The 16,933-nt window shown below is 51.8% G+C and overlaps 1 protein-coding gene across 1 annotated transcript; it reads left to right on the top strand.

The window, feature by feature from the left end:
* The first annotated feature begins 4,202 nt into the window (after positions 1–4,202).
* Mab21l4 (mab-21 like 4) lies at positions 4,203–13,505 on the top strand. The gene is made up of 6 exons (XM_031368938.1): positions 4,203–4,269; positions 4,728–5,477; positions 8,800–9,025; positions 10,346–10,499; positions 11,688–12,044; positions 12,961–13,505. The coding sequence occupies exons 2-6, from the start codon at positions 4,949–4,951 to the stop codon at positions 13,051–13,053; spliced, it is 1,359 nt and encodes a 452-aa protein (XP_031224798.1). The 5' UTR covers positions 4,203–4,269; positions 4,728–4,948; the 3' UTR covers positions 13,054–13,505.
* The last annotated feature ends 3,428 nt before the right edge of the window (positions 13,506–16,933 follow it).

Genomic DNA, 16,933 nt, shown 5'->3' with positions numbered 1-16,933 from the left:
GCCAGGGCTACAAAGTGTGAGCATGTCAAAAGAAAGAAAGAAAGGAAGGAAGGAAGGAAGAAAGAGAGAGAGATGAGAGTTTTGAAGTGAATGGTAGTAGTGACGGCTGCACAATGTGAACATTTTATTGCCCTAAATTGCATACTTTAATATGGTAAAAGTAATAAATGATATGCATATTTATTCAATAAAACCCAGTATGCAACCCCTAAGCCCAAACCCAAAACTCTTTCTTGTGAACACGGACATAAGGACAGAACTAGCAGAGACCACACCCACAGACTCTGAACCCGAACTGGCTAGCTTCTAGTCTGTCCCAGGCTGACCAAATGGCCCTAGGACAGGCAGAACAGCCTTGTGTGTCCTGTGTGTTGGAGGTGATACACTGTGTCCTTCCTCAGCCTGATGGATTATCCCCCCAACACGCCCTTTCACACTCAGTCTGGTACCCTTCCCCTTTGCTAGGACACCACCCATCTCTTGTGTCCCCTGCTTCCCTGAACTGATAACCCAGCCCCCACACCTCTGTTTGCTCAGCACCAGGGCTGTTGGAACCCCATGTGGCTGAGCAGTAGGCGAGGGCTCACGGTGTCCCCATTGGACGGTGAGAGGGATAGTAAAGCCAGCCTGCAGGTAGATGACAGGTGGTATTCCAGTCCTGTTTCCAGCAAAGTGTGTGTCTCAGAGCCCCAGTAAATCACCAGACACACAGGAGCTTCACATATTATACGTTTCCTATTCGCGGTGTCAGCGGTGACTCTGGCCCAGATCGTCCTTCTGATAGAGGCCTGGGTCCTGTGGTTGAGTAACAGGGGGGCTGGTGGAGAAGGTGAAGCCTGAGAAGGGAGACTGTACTGCCACCCCTGAACTACACGAGCAGAAAGAAGGAGCAAAGGAGAATGCGATGAAGGACAGATGGTCTCCTTGTGTGGCCTTGACCCCTCCTCCTCTATGGATGGATGCTGGGCAGGAGGACGGAATAGATGGGGCCTAGCCTCCCTTCTCCTGCAAATCCTTCCCAGCTGGGGTCCATGCTCTTACACTGCCTCTCCCCAGACCAAGTGAGGGACCAGGGGAAGGTGAGAAAGTAGAGATTTTCAATGGCTTGAGCCCTTTGTGGGCATGCTCGGAGGGTCTAGCTGTGTGAGAAAGGAGAACGAGCTGGAAAGACACAACTCCAGAGCTGTATCATCCTGCCTTCCCTAGTCTCGTCTCTACCAACCTTAAGCTTGGATCGCCACCATTCCAGTCCCAGCAAACAGCAGCTCAGCTCCAGGCTATCAGCTGGCTGAGGACTGACACTAGCCTTGCAGACTCTGGGACACACTAGCCTTGAAGACATCTAGTAGACTGGTCTCCCCCATAGTTCCTCCCTTCCCACCCAAGACAGTGGTTCTGACCTGTGGGTCGTGACCCCCTTAGGGGAATCAAATGACCCTTCCACAGGGGTCGTATATCAGATGTTTATGCTCTTATTCCTAACAGCAGCAAAGTTACAGTTATGAGGTAGGAACAAAAATAACTTTACAGTTGGAGGGGGATTGTCTTAAAGGGTCACAGCGTTAGGAAGGTTGATAGCCACTGCTATAGCATTAACTGGACTTCTGCCTTCTCTTGAGATCCAGTGTGGGGACAGGCACGGCAGATCCTGCTCAACTCTGCTCTTGGCTAGATGACCACTCGACAGCACTTCTGGTGTGGGTCGTAGGGTTTCCCAGGCCTGCCTCCCAGCTGGAGCTCGCCCTGCTGGCTCTGTCATTCCCTCCAGGTTATTATTGTCCTCCAGACCACCCCCAGCTCCTTGTCCCCAGCTTCTGCATCTCCTGAAGAGCATTTGCCTCAGAGACATGCTTATCCCACATATGATAAGCTTGGAGATCTCAGAAGCACCCTTAGGTGGGCTGTGGGGCTGGCGCATGAGTAAACAATGACTTCAGCCACTGTGAACATTAGGTCGATAGGTTGTCGAGAGTCGTTTCTCTCTTGTTCTGACCCTTCTCAGTGGCCACACACACACACACACTCTGCTTCTGAGGAGCCACGAGGTGGGGGAAAGCTGAGCTAATAGAACACAGGTCTCACCCTTCTGTATAATGGTGCTTCTGACCTTTCCTGAGATCGATGTGGATCTCAGGGCAAGCCTGACTTACTGGGTGCTGTGTGCACTATCACTGGGGTGAGACTATGATGCTGTGTACCGGGCAATGGGTACACACCGTAAGAGAGGACAAGGGTTCGTTTGGCATGGAGAGCCCTGCTGTTCCATCCGGGATCCTGAACCACTCATCTCGTCATGGCCGCTTGCCTCTCCAGGAGAGGGTATTGCTTGTGTCAGGGCCTCTGGGTGACCAAGAATCCACTGGGCACTGTCAGAGCATGGAAGCAGCTGGGGGCCTATATCATGTGACCTCCTTGGTCAAGAACATTGAGTCTGTAAGGACGGTGACTCTCTGTGGGCCACACAGAGAGGGCCTCTGAGCACATCTGCCCCAGATCCTCACTTTCTGGGTCCATGCTGAGCTTTAGTAGGCAACAGGCACTTTGGGCAGAGGGACCCTGTCAGACCACAGAGTTCCAGAAAGAAATACCACTGCTTACAAAAGAGGATGGGGAGGGGGCCCCTCCAAGAGTCTACCATGAACATGGACCTCAGTTGACCATTCTTAGGGCACCAGCTGGTGCCTACCTTCTTGTGTGCTTACTTTTGGCCATTGTTGCAAAACCTGGAGTTTGGCACAGAACTGCCCAGCTCAGCCACTGGTTCCTTGACCTAAGACTTCCAGCCTCTCTGCCCTGGAATCCAGATGTGCTATAGAGAGCTGGCAGCTCAGGGAACTCACAATGCCTCTGTGCAACATCTGTGCAGAGTCTATAGTTGGCTATCGGGGCCTGTGCAATATGCTGAGGCAGTATGGAGTCTACACCGCATACTCACTGAAATCTATTTCACGCACTCTGTTCAGACTGGAATGTTCTCTCCCTGCTGGTCTTCCCCAGAGCACTTGGGAATTCCTGAGATATGAAACCAGTGCACTTGTCCCTGTGCTACACCGAGGGATGAATCAATACCTTTATGGTCTAGTCACCAAGACCTTGTGAAAACCATGGCCTCTGAGAGCTACGCTGATCACTCTGGCTTCACTGTCCCCTCCATTTCCTCTGTTTTACATATCAACACTCTTGGGTTTGCAGGGTGGCAGGCTTGGGTCCTCCCTGTGAGTCCCCAAAACTGCCACTAGCTTCATCTTCCTCTCTCCACTGCATCCCTGTGATGTCCTTAGGTGTCCAAGCCGAGCTGGGTCTGGCTCTTCACTGTTCATGTCAACTCTGTCTATTCTGAATGCTGACATCAAGCCCAAATGTGGAATACACAGATGAGGAGGAGGAGGAGGAGGAGGAGGAGGAGGAGGAGGAGGAAGAGGAGGAGGAGGAGGAGGAAGAGGAGGAGGATACTGTCCCAGCCATGGGACAGAGGGGCCAAGTAAGGAAGGACAGATAGCATTCTGGCCTGCTAGGCACTCCAGGTCACAGAAGGGGAGGGCAGCATAGAGGGTGAGAAGCTTAGGCAGCCCTTGCTCAGGGACAGCTTGGTCTCCTAGGTGACTTTAAGAGGCTTCTGCAAGGCTGCATAGAAAAGCCGGAAAAGCCCAGGTTCTGAGCAAGGAAGGAACTTCCTGGCCTGGCTGCTGAAGCTGCTTCAGAGCTGGATTCTGTAGTGCTGTGGAACCCCCCCTCCCACAGACCACAGCTGTGCAGACGCTGTGGGTAGGGCATAGCAAGTGCAGTGTGAAGGCTGAGGAAGCCTTGGGCAGCCATATTCTGGCCAGCTCCATAGACCGAGCCCAGTCAGGCTGCAGGGAAGCCTGTCTCTGCCCTGGGAGGCTAGCAGAGGCCTGCTCCCAGGTTGCAACCCCTCAGAGGCTCTGAGCAGCCCCTCGAAGCAGGGTGATTTCCCTACCCTGCTATCTGGGAACTCTGACTTAATCCTGTTCCGTGGGGTCTGAGGCCATTCGCAGGGTGTCTGCAGAGATGGCATCTTTAATGACGCTTGTTGGGCTGTTTGCAGACTAGAAACTGAACTGCCTCTCATGGGGCCTCCTCTAGGGGCCAAGGGTCGATAGGGGTGGCTCCCTACTGCCAGTCTGGACTTGCACAACTCTGAACAGGGAGGAGGCACTGGGCAGGGCACCGGCAGGTGTGGAGGGGTTTGTATGCAGAGACTTTCCAGCCAGAGACTGCTTCTCCTAGAAGGCCCCAGCTCCTGGCCAGGTGGGTGCTAGGTCTTCTCAGAGGGAGACTGGAAGGGTGGAACTGGCAGCCTGAGGGGCTGAGCTGGCCAATTATATGGATGGCGGGTGGAGGAGGGTTGATTTACACTGGTATCTGAGGAATGCTAAGAAGACACTGCCCAGGTCTGGCCTGAGGGTTGTTCTCCAAGCTTCCTGAGCAAGGCCCGGGACCACACCACGGGGTCTGGGTCTGGGCATCCATTACCTTCTAGCCACAGGAAGGGAGGCAGGGCAAGGAAGACCCATTTCACAAAGACATTGTGACTAGCTTTTGGGTTGGGGTGGAGTGTGAAGCATTTAGGTACACACACCCTCCTTCAGGTTAGGCCATTGTGTTTGGGGCCCAAGATTCAGGAAGGAGTAGAGCGGGAGAAGAGTGGTAAGCGCCCTGAGCCTCCGCCTCCTCGGACAGCCCCCTGTGATTCTCTTAATTGTTAGGTACTGACTCACTCCACTTCAAAGGCCTTGGCCTTGGTTCAGCTATTTAACCTGCTGCGTGAAGCCTGTCACTCTGGAACTCTGCCCATGGAGCGCTGAGCCCTACCTGTAGACCTGCTCCTCACCTGGGCAGGTACCTCTTCCTCCAGGCCAGTCCTCACAAGCTCAAGAGCGGTCCCCAAGGGCCACCAGGGCCCTGCTGCCTGCTGCTTGGCTCAGGGATGCCTGGCTCCGAGATGCCCGCTCCCTGTGTCTTTGCTCCAGACATGGCCGAGCAGGTGCCCCTGTGGCATCACTACCTGTTGGCCATCCAGTCACGGGAGTCGCCCCGTGTCCAGGACTACCAGAGAGCAGAGAATATCCTGCTTATGGTGCTGGAACGTGCCCATGCCTTGGATTCCCGCTTTATTGTTGACTATTCTCGAGACCTGGAGGCCTTCCAGTTTGCCCTGCGTTCCTCAGAGGACCCCCTGGATGTGGAGGTGCCCCTGGGGGTGGACTCAGAGGCTCTCCTGATTGAGGAGTCAGAAGCCACTGAACCAGGGGATGGCCTTGCAATCTGTCGCCTGGGTGTCCTCAAGGACGCACCTGGCCTGGAGCCATGGGTGACTGATGACATCTTCAGCATTTCCTCAGAGGACAGAGACAAGTGCCTTGGCCACATTGTACCCAGTAAAGTCCTGTGTGTCCTCAAAGATCTTCTGGTGGCTGCCATTGTACACTGCAAACACCACAGGCTCATTCCACCAGGTAACAGTGTGGGGAGTGGGGAGGTACTCTGCACACGTGTGCGATTGCATCTGTACATATGTGTGACCACTGTGTTTCAGTGCTGAGGGTATGGGCTGACCTCTGTGGGATGCATACAGGTCCCCGGGTATGTGTCTTTCCTAGGCATATGAATGAAGTGTGAGTTGTCATTGTGTGTTTGGGGGGGGGTCCTGCAAACTAGGAGACTTAACTCTGGGCTATGTGCCCCTAGCATCTTTGAGAAAGCAGATTGTGAGTCTTGTGTGACCTGTTTCTGCATGGTGGTTTGGGGAAGACATTTACATGAGTGTCACCTTGTAAATGTGTTAACATTTAAGGCAAGCCAGCTGTTTTGTTGGCCAGCTTGCTTGATGAGGTCTCTGGCAGGGTCCCAGGAAGTCAGCCTGTTACCTGTTACACCCTGTTGTCATGCTTACACCTGCCCCCTCTTCAGCCTTAGCCACGATCCATCAGGTTGTGTGTGAATTTTGGCCATTTGTCTGTGTCAGGATGCAAGCACATGTTAGGGTGAATACATGTGAGTGTGTGGGGATGTGAATGGACAGGGGTATGCACGTGAGTACATACATGTGAGTGCCTGCTTCTATATAAACAGGCATGTGTGCGTGCCTGTTTCAATTTATGGCTAACTTGGTGCCCTAAGCCCCAGATGGCTCTAGGCGGAGTATTTTCAAATGTGCCAGGGACCCAGCTTCAGCCTCTTGCCGAACATCTTGATCATGTTATCTGGGGTGTCAGATCCCCAGGTGGGTGGCATTTCAAGCATGGTCGGAAGCAGCCAGCTTCTTTACACAAAGATGGCTGGACATTGGGACCCTAGGTGATGGTGTTCATCCTCTTGGGTTTAGCACCAGGACACCAGGTCCCTAGGGGCTGGAGGCCAAAACAGAATGTCCTGATTTGGGGGCAAGGGACAGACACACGATGGAGGCAGATGCTACTTTCTCATGTGTCTGTCCTCCCGAGTCGCCTTCCCAAGTGCTGTGTCATTGCACTTGACATTTGTACTGTGTCATCAGTGAGTGGGGTAGTTGCATCTTCCAGAGGGTAATCACATGCCTGGGATTCACTGTGTGGAGTCCTGGTCTGGCTGCATGTCCTGGGGTCTGGGAGCCTGTGACAGTGGGCTGCTATCTCATGCCTCCTAGGGCTCTGGAAAAGGGTATCTAGCCAAACCCACAGCTGGGCACCTACATTGCAGTCTGGGCTGCAGCATCCAGAAGGCCTTTGGGCTCTTAGGCAGACTGCTAACACCAGGAGAGCAGCTTCTAGTGGAAGCCCTCCCCAGACCTGCTGGGCCAGGTGTCCTAGAGAGGAAGACTGACCTTTGGGTGGCCAGAGACTGTCATTAAATATCTAGTGTCTTGCAGCTCCTTAGGCGTCTTACCCGGTCATCTCTTGAACCCTCTAATTCAGCATGTTGCTTGGTATGACCATTTCTGTCTTCTTGCTTGACCTAACACAGCCATTGCCAGCTGGCCCTGTCTCCTGCAGGCTCCCTACTTTACTGAGGCACAGACTCACCTTTTAGGGCAACTAGGAGATTTCTAAGTTATGGGTCATCAAGGACCATTCAAATATCTAGCCCCCACCCCACTTGCATGATCAGGTTGCCTCCTGGCTGAGAAAAGAGACTCCGCAGCCTAGGCCCATTCTTGTTGCTGTGGCTGAACAGGGCCCATGGGAAATTCTAGGCATCGCTTCCAACACATCCCTTAAAAGGGAAGCTATGGCTGGTGACAGGGTTCAGCTATACACTCCGTGGAACCGGTGAGACCAGCCAGGGCTGGCTTAGAGGTGGCCTGGTGGGAACAGGTGTGGCTGGCTGACTTCCAGGCCGCCATTTCACAGATTAAAAAAAAAAAATGTGTGTGTGACTAGAGGAACACACGGGCATTTAAATGCTGATCTGGGAGGGTCCCTCTCCCCTCACAAGGAATCTGAGACTCACTGGGTTGGAGAATCCCCAGGTGCCCTGGGAGCTATCCTGCAGAAGGTGGGTGCTGGCGGGGTACAGAAGGAGGCCAGGCTATTTTCTGCAGATTGTCTTGCAATAGAGACGCTGCTGCAAGGCTTGTGTTGGGGACTCTGTTTTGAGCATGCCCATCTCTCCAAGGGTTGGCTCTTCTGGCCTATGATGCAGGTTCTTCTGTGGATCTAGGAAGATAGAGTACTGGGAGAGGAGGGGGAATGGATCCACCCTGAGCCCTGAGGTGGTATGGGCGTCCCCGTTATCCCCCTCCCTGCCTCTGCTACTGCTTTGTTTCAAAAGGAAGAGCAACCAGCCATGCCACTCTTGAAATGTCCCCTCTTTGGCAGCCTGGAAATGCGGCCGTCCAAACCAGTATCTCCTCCCAGAACACCAGGGCCTTTCCCAACACGGACAGTTCTCTCCCGTGAACCTTAGCCTGACTTTTCCAGCCTTGCTGCCTCATACGGCATATGGCATAAGGACCAGCGTGCACTCATGCATGCATAGGGTGGCTCTAGACCTGAGCTGTTAGGGCGGCTCTTAGTGTAGGGGGTGAGGCCGGTGGGTACAAACCTGGGACCAAGCCTTCCCGCTGTTTCTTCTCAGGTGAGCTGGGCTGTTATGTCTTGGTCCTTCCTGGCCACAGCCGGCTGGAGGAGGGGTGCGGGTCTGCAGACACTGTAGGCGGCACCATGGCTGAAGCCTATCCTTAACCAGCAATCAGTGTCTAGGGGGTTCAAAGTCCCCAGAATGCATTGCTGTACCCAAGAGGACCCCACCGGTTTTTATTAAAGATGGAAAAGGTTCAGAGAGAAGCAATGACACGCCTTTAGGACAGCCCTCCAGCAAAGAGCTGCACGCTCTGAGCTGCCCAGGGTGGTAGGGGTCCAGTGAGCTTGAGGGAACTCCACCAGCCTAGCTCTTCAAACACCTGCTTTAAGCATGCTGGTTCTGGGTCAGCACCATCCAGGCCCAGTGCTTTTCCTTGGGACCAGGGCTTTCTCCTGGCCCCATCCAGCATGGGTGGAGTTGTTTTATCGTTGGAACCTGACCACAAACAAGGAGCAGATCCCACAGGTCTAGGAGGTGTGGGCAGCAGGCTCAGACAGCAAGCCTGAGGGAGGGGCCTAGCAGAGAGAAGGCTCATGAGGGAAGCTGTTGTTAGGAAAGCTGTTATGACCCAGCTCAGCTGGTAGGTTGTGTAATGCCTCGGTCTGGGTGGTAGGTAGAGGTTCAGGGAAGGGCAGTAAGACAGCATGGACGGTAACCAGGACCAAGGCAGGGTTCGGCCCAGAAGAGGGGAGCTAGATTAATGGAGAGTTGTTACAGGTTCACTGAATGCTGCCAGCCTGAAGGAAGGGCAGATGCGCCTGTCCCTGCTGGTGTCCAGCGGCTGGAGGAAGATCCGCTTCAACGTTGTGCCTGTGGTGAGGAAGAAGTACAGGGTGCCTGCTTTGGAGGGGGCCCAGTTGAAGCTCGGATTTCCTGAGGGCATCTTGAGAAGAATTGCCAACCACGGGGTGGACCTGGTACCAGCTAATGCCCAGCATTGGAGGTAGATGCCACTCTGGGCTTTTGGGGCCCGGAGAAAAGGGGACACATCTTAAGGCTTCCTGAACCTCATGCGCGAGGATCTGAGGGATTCATCTGCTTCTGTCCTGTGGACATCTGTCACGCTGGGGTTACTAGAATCTCTGGAGGAATTCTACTGTTCCACAGCTCACAGAGAGCTGAAGGGAAGGCATAGCTGGGCCATCTTCTGCCAGGAGGCAGCCAGGAGCACAGACCTAGTGTGTTAGGTGGTGTCGAGGGGGCCCTTCACCAGCATCCAGGCAAACACCAGCAGAGAGGTTGTCTAAAGTCCCCACACAGTGAGGATGCTCACACCAATGAAAGTAGCTCTGGGGCTTACTAATACCCTTCACTTGGGGTGGCGTTGCCAGCTTACAGAGCCCCTCTCAGAATGTTTCCCCCACCTGAGATGTTTCTGTGGGTTCCCAGAAACCTGTGAGTTCAGTGAGGGTTACTTGCTGTGGTGTGAAGGTACAGAAGTTGAGTCTGTTTGAGACTAAAACAGAACTCAGGTCCTGGGGCCCATCAAGTCTGATACCATTGACTGGCACCCACTTACAGGGTCACAGTGATTCTGCTAGGTGACACATGCCCTAGGTGCTGCCATCTTAGAAGTGATTATTCCTCACAAGTGACATGTAAGAAGTCGGGGTGCCATTTTGAAACCTTAGCAGAGCTCTGTGGGTCCCCTACCCTACATCCTAGCTGACCCATTGACGCAGAACAGAGCCCGTGCCAAACGTGCTGAGTTACCACAGGCCCACCAAGGCAGGAGTAGGCCGTCTTACATAAAGAGAACATGACCTTTCTGTTACCTCACCGCTGCCCACCCTTTAGGACCGAGACCTAGGGAGTGGAAGTCCTACCCTGTGATGGTCCAGCAAGCACAGAAGTGAGAGCCTATGCTGTGCAAGGATCCTACACACATTATCTACCCACTGGCACCCAAGAGGGCAAGCCTTGGTTTCCCTAATGAACCTTAGAGTAGAGCCCACACCCCCTGCCAGGCTGGGGCCCATTGCTCTCCCTGGTGTAAACAAAGGGTGGGCCTGCTGAGGTCTTTCTTAATCTCTCCCTTCTGATGTCTGAAACTTGGATGTTCAAGCTAACAAAGTGAACCAACTGCTGAGAGGCAGGGCATGAGGCCATAGAATGGCCACAGTAGGGGGGTGACCCTCATCCAGGACTCAAGAGGTTCTCTCTAGGACTGGGGTACAGCCGCAGCCAAGCTTTTTCTTTCTGGTGGTCCATAGGGTGCTGGGCGCTGAGAACCCCAGTCCTGACAGGTGGGTCTGGCTTTCAGGATCTCCACTGGCTACTTGCTCAGTCGCCTGCTTGATGCACTAGGCTCCCTCCCCGGCCACCGCCTGGACAGCCTTTCCATTCTGGACCGCGTAAACCTAGAGAGCTGGCGAGGTGGCAGCCAGAACCACGGCCTAACTTTTGACCACCTGAAGGTACGCATGGTAGCTCACCACCTTGCTCTGTCACTCACATTTGCGACTAGACAACAGAGGGTAGTAACCCCCAGGTGTGTTCCTCATGCCAGCTCCCATGATAAGCAGTCACAGGTATTGGGAGGATTCCAGGTTTGCTGGGGAGTAGCTCATGAGGGAGGTCTCGTAGGCATGGCTGTAGCATAGTGATGAGGCATATCAGGCTTCCTTTGGCCATTCCTAGACAGGTTATATGGGAGGTCCTGCAACCCTGAAACATGATTGGGTTGGGTCATGCCAGGCTGGACCTCTCCCCCTCTATGAGTCCTCCCCGTATCTGTGAACAGTTCTGGCCAGATTCCGCTATGGACTAGGGCCAGCTGGGTACCCATAGGAGCACTTTCTATGCTCTCTGGGGCAGAATACCCAGTCGCATCTTTATCCTGCTATGGCCTTTTCCTATGTTGAGAAGAACAAGAAAGGTACAGGGGTAGGGTTCCTATTATCCCGAGTCCCCAGGACTGTAAGGGGGAAAGCGGATAGGGATGTGAAATTTTGGGATTCTTGTGGCACATATGTTCATGATTGACAGGACCCTTTGCCTGGTCCAGGTGAGTTGACTTGTCATCAGACATTGGCTCTAGGGAGACTCCCTTGTGTGGACTTGGGCCATTCACTGCTTCCTCAGACCTTAGCCGAGGTGGGGATCCAGTTTCCAGTGGTCACTGGTGTCTGATACACAGAGAATCCTGGTGCCCAAATAAACTGAGAGGAGCTGGAGGAGGAAAAGGGTCTGAGGGCACAGAAATGCAGTTTGCAGTTGGGTAATGGGGTAGGGAAAGGTATCTAGGAAGGGGCTTGGAGGAGAAGGGAGGAGGGGTGCCTAATGCCTGCAATGGGCCCTTTGGTCTGCAGAGGATGAACTCAATGGAGGGGCATGAAGAAATCCCATAGGATGGAGGAGTCCTCAGAAAGCCCTGAGGGAGTTCTGAAGTCCAAGCTGAGGTTCAGCACAGGGTGGGAAGAGAAGCCCAGAGGAGAGAGAGACAGAGAAGGTGATGGGAGCTTCAGAGGTGGGCAGATATGGGAGGGCACTTGGGGTGTCAAGGAGGGCAGTGGAAGTAAGGCAGTGCAGGGCTGGTGGACAGGCAGATGGGGTTGGGAACTGGTCCAGCCGCCCAGTGACAGGTCTGGCCTTGTGTCCTACAGACAGTGTTGCTGTGGGCCTCCACACTGTTCCCAGCACCAGAGGACTGGGCAGACCTGCAGGGCTCAGTGTACCGCCAGCTGGTGGTGCTGCTCTGCTGCCTGGCTACCAGGAACCTGCCCCACTTCCTGTACCCGGAGCACAACTTGCTGCAAGACAGTGGCCTGGACCTTGGCGTCATCTACCAACAAGTAGAACACTTTGCCAGCCAGCCCGAAGAGTCCCTACGAATCCACGTCACCCACCTGGGCCACAGCCGTCCGCCACGCATTGACAATGGTGTCAAGGCGCTGCTGCAGCTCCCAGCCAGTGACCCTACCTACTGGGCCACAGCCTACTTTGATTTTCTTCTAGATAAGGTGGGTGTAGCTGTTGTAGGAAAGACTGGATACCTGGCCACTCCCTCCCAGGTCGGGAACTAACTCAAGGATGGCTGGGTCTCTGGATGACTAAACGTCAGATAGACATGAAGTGCTACCTCAAGAGAGACCCCACAGGTGTTAGACTGCTCTATGGAATCCAAGCAGAGTGCCCGAGACTGCCCCTGTGAATTACTCTAAACCACACAGCACAAATGCCCAGAACCCTCCTCCATATTGGGTTTATGGTTTTCCCTGGACCTCCTGGGTTCCATTTCCTATGTATTTCTGGGCTTGGCATTCTGACAGTCATCACCTTTGGGACCTGGTGTTTTCTGGCCTGATGTTCAGAGGTGCCTAACACACCCACAGGGCCCATTGCTCCCCAGCAAAAGCAGGGACCCACCCCCATCCCAGGCCCAAATACCACCTCCAAGGCACGTCTGACATTTTTTTGGTCAACTCTCTCTTCTAGCCTCAGTGACCTGGAGTGGATATTGTGGGACTGGGTGTCTCCATTTTATTTTAGGAAGACCTGCCTGTTTGGGAGCTGATAACCTACCCACCACCCCATTTTGGGGCCAGATTGATGGGCCTTTGTCAAGCTCTCAGCAGATCTGTGCAGGCAGGGTGGGAGGAGGCTAGGGATGTATATCAGTGGGATTCAAGCTCTCAGCAGATCTGTGCAGGCAGGGTGGGAGGAGGCTAGGGATGTATATCAGTGGGATCTCCTTGGGAGTCATGCCTGTGTCAGGGATACATTGTGTGAGGCGGGGCTGGTGGGGGAGGGATGCTGGAGTGGTCCACTTTCATGGATGCTGGCCCAGGTGGGTTTCCACAGGTAGGGTGGTCATAGGGAATGCTTAAGACTGGTGTAGCCTGGCTGCCTGTGACCCTCTGTCCCTGTCCACTGCAGTTCCAGGTCTTTAACATCCAGGATAAGGACAGGATCTCAGCCATGCAGAACATCTTCCAGAAGACCAAGACCATGGGGAATGAGCACAGCTGAGCTGGGCTGGGAGACCCAGTCTCTGCCAACCCACGGAGCTCCCTGGAACTTTTGGAAAAGGAATGGGGATCAGGGATGTCTCTTTGAGTGACTGGTGGAGGGACTTAGTCCCTAAGGACTCCTGTTCAAGGGACCACTGTGAGAGCCTACGTACCCTGCACTGGGACTTGAGGCCATTGCCATATTCCAGACTGAGCTTGAAGTGAATGGGTCTATGCTTTCCGGAAACCCCCAGAAACCGGTTGATCCATCCATTTGACAGCAGAACAGGCACCGGACAGCATGAGTGTCTGCTCTGCCTATGCTCCACACTACTCCTTGGGGTTGAAATACTACTATGTGTTCAATGTTGAACACATTCATGCTCCAGTGTACTGCGTGGAGAGGGTCCCCCTGCTTTCTGTATCTCTCAGTGCAAATATAGACTCCTAAATCTATGAAAGGCTCATGTGCAAAAAGGATGGTTTCATTTCAAACCTTCTCCACTCTCAGGTTGAGAATGTTCCCCTGGACGGGCATCCCTACTCTCCAGAAGAGGGAGTTCCACAGCTCCCCTACCCCCATACTGGTCTTACCTGCTTCTTTGTGGCTGGAGGAATGTCCCTGTTTCCAGAATCCTGGGATTGCCCTTACATCTTCTCATTAAGTGCCCTAAACAGCTTCTCTGGAGCCCAGGGTGCTCTAAGTACCCCAGCTGGGAGATGGCTCTTCTCCATCATCTCTGATTACTTGGTGATATTTACTCCTCTGCTTCAGAACTGCAGACTGCACTCCAGGCTTGGGGAGGGAGCCCAGGGTCCCACACGTGTACCGGTCATGCAGTGTCCCAATGTCCTTCAAGGACTAACAGCTTTTGCCAGAGTAACTATGCCATGTATGTTCTCGATGAGAGCAAGATCCTAGGGCCTCTGGAAGTTATAGGGCCAGGGCCTGAGCCATCACCAACACAAGGCAAATGGCATGTTGTCTCAAGCATGGCACTGAAATAGAGCCAGGCCCACTCTTGCCACCTCCACGGTGATGAATATAAATCACAATGGCTGCACTTAACAGAAATGAGACCACAGCAAAGGCCAAGAGGACACTAATTTTTTTTGACAAGGTCTTACTATATAGCGGTGACTGGCATGGAACTCTATGCTGGCCAGGCTATCCCCAGACTCAGAGAGATATCCTTTGCTGCCTCCCGAGTGCACGGATTAAGGTTGTGCACCACTACACGGAGCTAAATTTTTTTAAAAATATATTTCATATATTTATTTTGCTTGTACTAATGGGTGTGCACATGTATGTGTATATGTGTGAATGTTTGTGTGCATGTTTGTGTGTGTGTATGTGTGTGTGTGTGTATGTGTATGTGTATGCATGAGAGCCATGGCTCATATGTGGAGGTCAGGAAACTACTTGTAGAAGTTGGTTCCTTCTACTAGGTGGGTCAGTTCAGGGATTGAACTCAGGTCATCAGAAGGGACATTTACCCACTCAGCCATCTCATTAGTACTCAAGGGACTGTTTTGAGACTATTTCTAGTCCACTGCCCTTTAAATAGTCTACCAAAGCACAGCCCATGAGAATGGAGGTGCAGAACACACCATCTTAAAGCTCACCAGCACAACTCTGTAACTGCTGTGAGTGTCACAGTTAAAGAAACTTTGCCAAATGGTAATTTGTCACCAGGCTGCTTTGCTAGACATGCAATCTGTGGTAGAAGAGGATGTCAGGGTCTCTGGAACTTTCTCTGTAGGCACCCAAGCAGGAGGCAAATCCTCTTTGTTCCCATTAGATGAGAGGGCAGGAAGCAGTGTGTCAACTTGGAAGAGGACAGTGTAAATTATGGATCCCACCCACTAACGCTCCTGTCCTAGACAGGAGACAGACTCTGGGAGACAGGCTACAAAATGGTTCTGTGCTGATGGTACCATGAAAATCAGAGCCAGGAGACTCGCTGGCAGGTTCTTCAGTACCTTGCATGTATGGTCAACTTTGAACATTTTTATATGACACTGCGGTCTACAAATGAACGAGACTACATTCATAGCTATTCTGGGGCACATGTGGCCTGTTGGCCACAGATTGGATATGCCTACAGGTATATAAAATGCTCTCATTCTGTAAGCCAAATAGGGGGAAAGCTTTGTACTATCTCAAGGTCTGCCCTTGGCAAAATGCTTGGGCTCAGAGGCTTAGCATGGGCCAAAACTTTGCTCTGTCTGCCTTGGTGCTTGGTGACCTTTCTGGATCATGAAGATTATGCACCTCACCTAAGAATATCCATCAACTGACTGGGTTAGCTACCACTTTTGAGTGGCACCAGGCAAGGAGAGAGCTCATTTTAAAATTATACACAGTAGATGGTGCCTAATGTGGAACTAAAATCCATATACAATATGATTTCTGACCTCAACAGATACAAATTAAAAATCAAGTGGATACTTAGAATTTCCTCCAAATATTTGAAAATAATACAACATAAATCAAAACAATCTATGGTTCAAAGAATAAGTCCCAGGAGATGTCAAAATATTTGTCTTTGGTGATAAGGAAAACACCGCCCATCAGAGCTTGGAGTTGATGTTGATGCAGGACAGAGGGAAAACTTCAGTGTGAAATACCTAAGAGAGAAGATGTGTCTCAGAATCAACTACCTAAGCTTCCAGTGTAAAATGCAGAGAATAACCCACAAAGAAATAGATAAGAATTACTTGTTAATCAAAATATATCAATAAATTTCAAAGGAGGGCCAGTGAGATGATTCAGCAGGTTGGGGTGCCTCTTTCCAAACCCAACAACCTGGGTTCAGTTCCCAAAACCCACGTGGTAGAAAAAGAAAACCAACACCTGCCAGATGTCCTCTGACCTCTGGATATACATTGTGGTGTATGTACACACCACACCACACCACCATCACCATCACCATCACCATCACCATTAACACTGCCGCCACCACCACTGCATATACACACAAAGCAAAATAAATAAGAATGCTAAAAACACCTTAAAATGAGTAAGTCAAAGCCAGAAGAAGTCAAATGAAGAGGACAGAAATGAACAGAGGACAGACAACAGAGAAAAAGCAACAGGAGCAAACACTGGTGTTTTGTAAAGATGGATAAAATGAATACTTCCTAGCAAGGCTGATCAACAGAAAAAAAAAAAAAGGAGAGAGAGAGAAAATGTAAGTCACCTATATAGAGGACAATGAAAGAAAAATCTCTACAAATTCCATAGGCACACTATGTCAGTGAAGGGACACTGTGTGACTTATTTAATACCAAACACATTCAACAGCCTAGATGGAAAGCCAACACACCGTGGATGGTGCAGTTATCAAAACTGACATGACATCTCAAGAACCCATGTCTGCTCAGCTCTCAGAAGGCTCTGAGCCAACCTGAGCTCCATAAGGAGACTATGCAAATGGAAGGGAAAAAGGAAGGGAGTGAGGAAGGGAGGGAAGGAAGGAGGGAGGGAGGGAGGAAGGGAGAGAGGGAAAGGGGAAGGGGGGAGGGACTCAAGCGTATTGAAAAAAAAAATCTTTCAGTTTTCCCATAAAGAAAGTTTCCATCCCTGAGTCCTGGGTTGTTGAATTCTACCAAACACATAAGGGAAAAAAATAGCTCTAGTTCTTCCTAAGCTTTATCAGAAAATAAAGGAGAAATAATACACAGTAGCAAAGAAAGGAAAATAAAGGAGAAATAATACACAGTAGCAAAGAAAGGAAAATAAAGGAGAAATAATACACAGTAGCAAAGAAAGGAGGGGCTGTAAGTGCCATGCTGACTCACCAAACTGCAGTAGAGAGGAACCACAGAAAACCTGCCACTGACACCAGTCATAAGATGAACACACACACACACACACACACACACACACACACACA

This window comes from Mastomys coucha, unplaced genomic scaffold (assembly GCF_008632895.1).
Source record: "Mastomys coucha isolate ucsf_1 unplaced genomic scaffold, UCSF_Mcou_1 pScaffold14, whole genome shotgun sequence".
Lineage (NCBI taxonomy): Eukaryota > Metazoa > Chordata > Mammalia > Rodentia > Muridae > Mastomys > Mastomys coucha.
This window is presented reverse-complemented; position numbering and strand designations above follow the sequence as displayed.